Source organism: Terrapene carolina, unplaced genomic scaffold (genome assembly GCF_002925995.2).
Source record: "Terrapene carolina triunguis isolate 2854851 unplaced genomic scaffold, T_m_triunguis-2.0 Scaffold22, whole genome shotgun sequence".
In the NCBI taxonomy this organism is placed as follows: Eukaryota; Metazoa; Chordata; order Testudines; family Emydidae; genus Terrapene; species Terrapene triunguis.
In genome coordinates, this window is record NW_020664373.1 from 24,080,418 (window position 1) to 24,089,666 (window position 9,249).

The 9,249-nt window shown below is 44.1% G+C and overlaps 1 protein-coding gene across 1 annotated transcript; it reads left to right on the forward strand.

The window, feature by feature from the left end:
- Window positions 1–6,807: 6,807 nt before the first annotated feature.
- LOC115271168 (membrane transport protein XK-like) lies at window positions 6,808–7,874 on the forward strand. Its single transcript, XM_029910744.1, has 2 exons — window positions 6,808–7,052; window positions 7,844–7,874. The coding sequence occupies exons 1-2, from the start codon at window positions 6,808–6,810 to the stop codon at window positions 7,872–7,874; spliced, it is 276 nt and encodes a 91-aa protein (XP_029766604.1).
- Window positions 7,875–9,249: the final 1,375 nt, after the last annotated feature.

Genomic DNA, 9,249 nt, shown 5'->3' on the forward strand with positions numbered 1-9,249 from the left:
GATGAACAACCGTTGGCTAACACCACTGGTTTGCATTGCTGTGAGAAGAAATTTGAGTTTGTATTTAAATGTTCTGGATTGAGTAGAAAGTAGCATTAAGGCTAAACTGAAAAGAAGTGAGCAAACATCCAAAAAATACATTACTAAGGGAACAACATACTGCAAAGCCATAAGCCAGAAAAACTCAGGGTCCACAAAACAATACTGCATTTTTGGGATGTGAATAGGCATTTTCCAAGAAAATAGCACAGATTTTGCTTCGTTGCACAAATATTGTACAGTATGCACTGTACTTAACAGATTTCTGCTGCCTTGAATCAATGCCAATTATAGCAAAGTCATCACAGGTATACTCACTGAAAAAATTCTGTCCATATAGGAATTGTCTGTAATTGTATCTAGTGCTATCCATTCATATAGATTAATTTAATAAATGGAATTGTGAAGAAATGCTCAATATGTGTGAGTATTCCAAAAAAGGGGTTGAAGTACACAAACTTTTTGAACTAATAAAATTCCTGCCTAATTTATATCCAATGGTTATCATTGTCATTACTAGTTCTGTATTCTGTTTGTAACATTGCCAGTCATGTTCTGAGAAATCAATACATCAATAAGAGACGGATTTATCATAAAGGATGAAAGGCTCTAGTCTCTTATTAACAAATATAGAGAGCCCACTGACGTTTTTCATGTGATGATTCAAAGAGAAAGCTAAGGCAATTAGGTTCAAATACAGCAATACAAATAATATGGCAGAAAACTACTTTTAATTAAAACATATTTTGCATAGCAATGTGTTGATAGTTGTATAAAAGATATTTTATAATACAATGATATTCCTAAACAATGTTGCGTATCATGTACCAAAAAACATTTTATATAGAAATCCTGGGGTCAGTTGTATACTATATATAGGGAGACAGGAAATCTTAAATATTTCTGTTTCATATCAGGCAAGAGTACTATATGAATTAAAATTAAGTTGTGCTTCAGTCTTCATTACCATATAAATATGTCTGTTGGGGGAAAGGTTTGCACTAACTATGGGCCTGATTTTTCTACTGTGTTCAACTTTGTGTAGTCATTTAGGGCCTCATCCAACTCATTGAAATCAATGATAAAACTCCTGTTGATGTCAGTGGTGCAGGATAAGATCATTACATCTATGTGAAGTAGGTGTGAATTACCATTCTGGGCCCCAAGCCTGCAAACCCTTTTGCATGCATTTAAGTTTAGTCACATGAGTCGCACATTGACATCAAGACTCACCGAAGTCAAGAATATTCACGTAAGAACAATTCAGCACATGCATGTTTGCATGATCAAGGCCCAGTTAGATAGCATTTTACACCTGCTTTGGCCCGATTTATCTAAAAATATACGTAAGTGAGTACCAGCAAGTGTACAAGGGAAAGTAAATTACATTGCTAACATAGGTATTATTTCATATCTAGTGATCGTTTGCTATACACTGATCATTTGCTATATTCCAGCATATGATATATGGTATTCATTTCTTGTGTTAATAAGCAAGTGCTGTATCCTAGCTTCATTTTTATTCTGTGACACCCACACACAGCCATAGCATGGTGCAGTTCCTTTAGAACTAAGATTGATTTTACCCTTGTAGAAATGCACCTTATTGGTTTAAAACACCCTGATGTTACAATGTTGGAAACACTGTGATCTTTCAAGATGTGTTTATTGTATTAGTTTTGCATTGTAGATTATACATGCACTAATAGAAGTGCTAGAATTATAGCATTTTAAAGCAGTGTTAATAATATTGGCTTAGAAGTGATAGAGAAAATCTATGCTATACCCACATTGTTAATATAAAAGCTGTGGTTATCTTTTCCTTATAATAAAAGCCTAAACTTAAATGTTATGGATATTTGTATTAATTGATTAATTACTCATGAGAACACTTGCTGTAGGTACTACTTTTCCCTCCAAATCAGTGCTGACTCAACGTCCCAGTACTATTCTTGGTGGCACTGTGCTGCTGGAGCAGAGGTCTTTCGGATGAGAAGTAAAACTAAGGTCTGGACCACCTGTGGTCATTAGAGATCCCACGGCAGACTTCATAATAGTAGAGAGATGTTACCCTTGTTGTGTTGGTCAGTTTTCAATTCAGGCAAATATTTTCAGCCTACCTAAATTTCACACACACATGTCCTCCCTCCCCCATTTGAAGGGCCCTATCCTCAGAGCACCTTCAGTTCTCCTCTGAAGAACATTTAGGTGGCACAGTAGTAAAATACAACTGAGCCCTCTCTTCACTATAGTGTCTGTCTGTGCTACCACCCGTGGAATAACAAATTATGGAGCTGTGGTGAATTGTGGGCTCCAGATTTGCCAGTGCAGATGCAGATCTAGAAATGTCCCAAACAAAAGGCAGTTATCACTTTTTCTCCTAATACTTGTTGCAGATCTGGAGCTGATACATAATAATGTTATGAATACTGCTATACAATAATTTTAAGAAAACTGACCCTGGTCAGTAAATGTAAGTTATTGGACATTGGGGTTACTGGAATGTTTATTATACTATAATAAGGCTCAAGGTCAGTGGTTCTGTACAGGTAGGTGACACAATAGCTTTTCCTGTAAGAGCACCCAACCACCACTCGAAAGACAGTGGTATCCTTCGAGGGTGTAAGCCGAAGTGACACCACTTTTTGTGGTGGGAGATGAGAGATCAAAGGATGTTAAACAATTAAAAAAGTGTATTGATCCCTGTGAAGAGTGATGAGTCTCTGCAGCTGCCCAGAGCGTGTCGTGAGCTTTGAGAGGGAGGCTCTGTGGAAGAGTCTATAGGGAGCTAGTCCTTCTAGGGTCCCCGTGTGGAAGACAGTTAAAGACCCAGTAAGCTAGATGTGTGTAGTGCGTTTTTTATTGTTTTTAAGATATGTTTTCTCTGAAGTGCTTTAAGAAGGCCGGTTGGTCACTGATTACTATCGTCGTCACCCAGGAGAGGAAAGAACTGCAGGGTTTGGACATACCTCAGACCTGCTGAGGTAAATCACGGTTGCAACCCAGGGCCCAGTCTGAGAGTGCAACAATCACATGATTCCACCTTGAAAGACTGGTGATGCCTCGAGGCTTGAGAGCTAGAGGGGGCGAGCTTGGACAGATCAGGAAAAGTCAGAGGTGCAGTTTGCCCAGTAACTGAGACAATTCCAATTGCTCTTTCTGGGTGTTAGATAATATTCTTTAAAGCCATCATATCGATAAGGATGTGTCCACATTGCCTTTATAACCTTCAAACTTCATTCATCTGTTAGAAAGTATGTGCCACCATCCAATAGCAGTGGGTGTCTCTGCCACATAGGAGACCAACTAAGAATTAATGATTTTAACCTTTAAAGCATCATTTCACTTTGGGCATTTGAAATATTTGAATTACTAGATGGGTTCATTAAACTGTTACATTATTAGTGTGGCATCAGGTTGGCAGAGAGCACAATGAAAGCCATAAAACACCCTTTTTCCTTCTCAACATGAACTTTGTTAATGATTGTCTATGCTAGCAGAGACAACACCTTATAATTGCTATGCACTAATTTAAATGACGTCTCCACCATCAAGGGGACTGATATCTGTGGAGTCTTCTCAGGATGGAGGGTTTTTTAACCATGTGAAAGCAAACAAAGCGTCAGGCCTACTGGGGCTTCTGCAGAGGAGGGTTGTGGTGAGACATATATCTAATAATCTATGAAAGCTGGCGTTTTGGTTTGAGAAAATGGATGGGGTCTTTTCTGAAGCAGTTTGCCCATCCCTGCTGAGAACACGATCAGTGATGACTACTATTATGTTAATTTCCAATAGTGCTCCGGTCAGGATAAGAGACCCATTGTGCAAGGTGCTGTACAAACACATAAGACATAGGCCCTGTAGTTGGAAAAATAATCATTTGAGGAGGCATAGGCTCTGACACTGGGAAGCTACACTTCTCTACCCATCTGCTGGTGTTTGTTGCTCTGAAAACTCAGAACTGTAATCCACTACCTTAGGCTAGGTCTACACTACAGCGGGGTTCCGACCTAAGATACGCAACTTCAGCTACGTGAATACCGTAGCTGAAGTTGCGTATTTTAGGTCGGCTTACCTGGCGGTGAGGACGGGGGAAAGTCGACCGCTGCCGCGCTGCCGCCGACTCCGCTGCCACCTCTTGCCGAGGTGGATTTCCGGAGTCGACGGCAGAGCGATCAGGGATCGATTTTACCGCGTCCTCACGAGACGCGGTAAGTCGATCCCCGATAGACCGATTGCTACCCGCCGGATCGGCGGGTAGTGAAGACATACCCTTAGGGTTTGGCAGCAAGGTCCTGAGCCTGTCCACCCTACAGCTTTCACCATTTCTACCACTAGTATTGCTGAACTGTGAATTATGGGTCTGTTTATTTTTCCAAAAGGAGATGAAGCCGAGGTTGCAGCCCCCAAAGCTGTCAAAAGCAGGACAAGAGGTCAGAAATCTATTCCCATTTCATCTTAATCTTTTTCTAAAATAGATTTCCTCAGCAACTGGTCTCCAGGTTTCACAAGTACCCATAAACCATAGTTAAAGTTTCTGCAGTGTTTTATTGAAGCCCTATGGACACGCCATAAGGGATTCAGGAATTCAGTGCTTAATTTGTAATGAAAGAGGTACCAGGCTCAAGCAATTTTTTGACATTCATAACTGAAGTAGCAAGTGGGGTGCCAGGGCTATGAACCGCCAAACCTAGAGATGCCAGGGCTCAGCCCTGCCACAAATTAAGCACTGCAGGAATTTGTATGCACATGGTAAGCTATGAAAAGTGGCTGAATGGGGAGATCAGTGTTACATTATGAGAGAGATTAAACTAGGGAAACCTTGGTTAAAACTTTCAAAAGTGGCTACAGCTTTCAGGTGCCAATTTAAAACACCTTGGGCCTGATTTTTCAGAAAAGCAGAGTGCCCACAACGCCAACTGCATTCAAGTGTCTCAAGTTGGGCACCTGAAAATTGTCATACAAAATCAGAGGCTGCTTTTGTTCTTGCACTTAGGCCATCAATCTGATTTCCCGGTGTTTGCTAGCAGTTCAGCCCAAGTCAGCCTAGATGAACCTGCCATCTCTGATTTATTTCACCCAAGCAATCCTTGCAGGTTGACTCTTGGAACTGGGTCCAACCCCCTTCCCTCGGAAGGCTGATGAGGACTGAAGTGGGTGGTCAAAGCTAACACAACCTTCCATTTCCCCCATGGGAATGCGCCACCATTATGTTAAGTTCACAGCACTGTGCAAGACACCTGCCGAAGGCTGTCCTTGTCCCTGCCTACTTACAGTCTGGCAAACCACATGGGGAAATAGTGCAGTGGGAAATGGAGAATGAGGATCAGCTTTGAACTTCAGAAACTCTCACCCAATTAGGGTTCCCAACCTTCCAGGATTGCCCTGGAGTCTCTAGGGGCTTGTCTACACTACCCGTCGGATTGGCGGGCAGCAAGCAATCCAGCAGGGGTCATACTATAGATGCAATAAATCAACCGCTGAGCGCTCTCCTGTCGACTCCAGTACTCCACCACAACGAGAAGCGCAAGCGGAGTCGACGGGAGAGCGCCAGCTGTTGACCTACCGCAGTGAAGACTCTACTGTAAGTGAATCTAAGTACGCCAACTTCAGCTACGCTATTCACGTAGCTGAAGTTGCGTATCTTAGATCGACCCCGTGCGGTAGTGTAGACAAGCCCTAGGAATTAAAGATTGAGTTTTCATTAAAGATTGTCATGTGATGAAACCTCCAGGAACAGGTCCAACCAAAATTGACAACCCTATCACCCAATGATCTTTAACCAACTGTGTAGGGGCATCGGTGCTGGAACTAGGGGTGTGGGGGGTGCTGCTGCACCCTCTGGTTTGAAGTGGTTTCTATCATATACAGCAGCAGTTCTCAAACTGTGGGTCAGGACCCCAAAGTGGGTCACAGCCCCATTTTAATGGGGTCGCCAGGGCTGGCATTAGACTTGCTAGGGCCCAGGGGCCTAAGCCTGAGTCCCACCGCCAGAGGACAAAGCTCAAGGGCTTCAGCCCTGGGTGGTGGGGCTCAGGTTCCAAGTGCCCTGCCTGGGGCTGAAACCCTTGGGCTTTGCCCCCCGCTGCCTGGGGTGGTGGAGCTCAGGCAGGCTCAGGCTTCGGTCCCCCCTCCTAGGCTCATGTAGTAATTGTTGTTGTCAGAAGGGGGTTGTGCTGCAATGAATTTGAGAACCCCTGAGCGGGTCTACAGTGGGGATGGGGTACCCCCACTACACAAATTGTCCCAGCACCCCTATGTAGGGGGCTGCAGAGGTAACTACAATAAAGCTCCTGGGGGGGGGGGCTGCCACTCTTTCCCGCGCCCCACCCCCACAAGCAGCGCTGCGCCGCAGAGGAAGAGGTGGGTTCCCCTCCGCTGGGGCTGGCCCAAGCCCCTTTGCCATTGCGGCAGCTGCTCTCCGCCCTGCCGTACCGGGCAGGCTCTGCCCACGCGGGTGCCTCTCCCAGGGCCCCGAGCCCGCTCTCACGTCCGGCCGCGGCAGGCTCCCCGGGAGCTGAGGGGGGCCGGGCAGGCCCCTGTGGGGGCGAGGGGACAAGAACCCGACGCAGGTGCCTGGGCAGCGGCAGCAAGCGGCCGCTCGCCCTGGGGACTCCCCCTAGCGGGCAGCGCTCTCCCCGCACGCACCCCGCGGCAGCCCGGCCCGAGCCCCGCGGCAGAGGGCGATGGGCGGAGCGGGGGCCCTGCCCAGCCGGCTGCCGCAGACAGATAACTCGCCCGGCGCGCGGGCCGCCTGCACGGGAGGAGATGAAATTCCCAGGCTCCGTTCTCGTCTCCCTGCTCCTCTTCGTAGCCGAGACGGGCACCGCCCTGTACCTGAGCAGCACCTACCGCTCGGCGGGGGACCGCATCTGGCAGGCGCTGACCCTGCTCTTCGCCCTCCTGCCCTGCGTGCTGGTGCAGTTCAACCTGGTCTTTATCCACCGGGACCTGAGCCGGGACAGACCCCTGGTGCTGCTGCTGCACATCCTGCAGCTGGGACCCATTGTCAGGTGGGTGGCGGGTACCTGCTGGCCTGGGTGGGGCGAGTCCTGCCCTCCCTATTTACTTCATTAAAAAGCATCACCACGCCCTTCCAGCCACCTCCACTGCTGGCTCTCCCGGGGGGCTGCCCAGAGCGGACGAGTGCGCGAGTCCATCGAGCGGAGCTATTCCTCTCGCGCTCTGGAGAGTGGGTCTTATTTCCTGCATCTTTTTCTTTTTGAGTAGGCTAGCGAGCTCTCGGCGTTGTGCACAATACACGCGTGTACAGCTGTGTGTACGTTTGCAATGTACAGCACATATTGGTATGTGTTACATTTGCCTAGTCTTCAGATTTGTGTTTTAGATACAGCTGTGTTCCTGAGATGGAAGCACAGTCGCCTTTCTGTATAAGAGACACAAATAGATACATTCTCTCTCTTTACACATCTCTGTTGTGTATATATAGATATGCGTATGTGTGCTGATAGGTACAGCCATGTTTAGAACTAGATCTGTGCATGTTGTGTGTTTCTTTTCACAATCTACCCCCTCCAAAACAGCCAAAACATTAGTCTGTTGTATTTCTATAGCTATTCTATCATAGGTGCTGGAACTGGAGTTGCGGGGGGAGTTCCATTATATACAGGGTTTACAGTTTGGTTCAGTGGTTCTCAGCACCTACCCACCCCCATAAAAATTGTTCAATCCTCCCTGTATTCTATTGGTATGAAGCTGACTGAGGCTGCTTTGTGCTTATGCACCTGCATTAATCAAAGTAGCACTAATGCTGTACAATATGCATTACTTTTTATTTTTTCAGTCTCTCAGGAACGGTCATGTTGCCGCCCTGAAAGCAAACATAGGGAAAGGGTGTGGTATTTGCTAACCTTCAGAATCCACAATCTTAACACTTAGCACTGAAGAAAATAGGTTGTGAGGTTCCCCCACAGAGGATGGAAATAAAAGAGGAAGGTGGCAAGCAAACAGTTGTTTTCTCTCCTATACAGTGAGATCCTTACTGAGGCTATTTGTTTGGATGGAATCTAGAAGCTGTTTTCTGTTTGTACAGACAGGGCCCATTTCTCTAAAGTTGCTTGACTCTTTGTGAATGAGATAAGCAGTTTGATAGTTGTAGTGACTGGGTAAGTTATATCTTACTGCAAATTTCTGCATAGTAACATAGATCAAAATGACTTCACAGGAGCAAAGGGAAACTCCTAGAGTGGCTTAATTTAAACGTTTTATGGTAATGATTCCAGTCATATTGTAGTATTTATAATTCTCAAGGCTTTCACTTCTTCCAGAACATGTTCTGTTTGACAGGACAGCCGAAAATTCCACTTGAGATATTGAGTTGAAAGTGCCCTTTGAAACAATATTAGAAAGAAAAATATTTAGATCATTTGATATAAGCCCATAACAAAATATTTGCTGTTTTTCTTTTATTTGTGTGACTTTTTACAATGTTATTATCTGTGTAATACATGTGCACATCATTTTTCAAAAATCAACAAAAAAGAAAGACAGAAAAAGAAAAAATATTTCTGTATGGGGACTAGAAAGGGTTTCCTCAAAAATTTTAAAACTTGTTGAAAACTTTTCTGTAAATTTGGTTGATTTTTTTTTGTTTACTTGTTGATTTGATTTGTATTTTAACGAGAAACTGTCAATTTAAACTTGGCCCAAAATTTAAATTTTCTTATGCTAGATTTTCTAAAACCTAAAACCAATAGAAATATTTCCACAATTAAAAAAATTGTCAATGAAATCAAAGTGAAAATGACTATGAACAGAAACTAATCTGACTTCATCCATTTTCATTCCCTAAGCTAAGAGACATGCAAAAAGAAAAAAAAGCTTAAACAGTGACATGTAAATCAAAATTTTAAAAATTCTGTGGGTGAAATCTTGGCCCTATTGAAGTCAATGGGAATTTTGCTATTGACTTCAAAGGGGTCAGGATTCCTCCCCCCTCTTTTAATCATCTTTAAGTGTTTTAATAATATAGCTAAAGAAATGTTTGTTTACAACATGTGAGTCTTAAATTATATTATGTGGTATGCATTCTGTGATGTGTCATCAACACCAAAATGCAAGTAATTAGCATGGACCTATAGAAATATTGTCCTTTACATGGAGGTTGCAGTGTTCATATATGTCATCATTGCTACACTTTGGAACTAGATCACCAGTTTAAAGACAATCTAGAAATTTTGCAGCATGCTT

What these genes read in the sequence shown, in the direction of transcription:
- LOC115271168 (XM_029910744.1), top strand. Translation starts at nt 6,808, where the DNA reads ATGAAATTCCCAGGCTCCGTTCTCGTCTCCCTGCTCCTCTTCGTAGCC. An exon ending in CAGCTGGGACCCATTGTCAG is followed by an intron (nt 7,053 to 7,843) that starts GTGGGTGGCGGG and finishes TTATTTTTTCAG; the next exon opens with TCTCTCAGGAACGGTCATGT.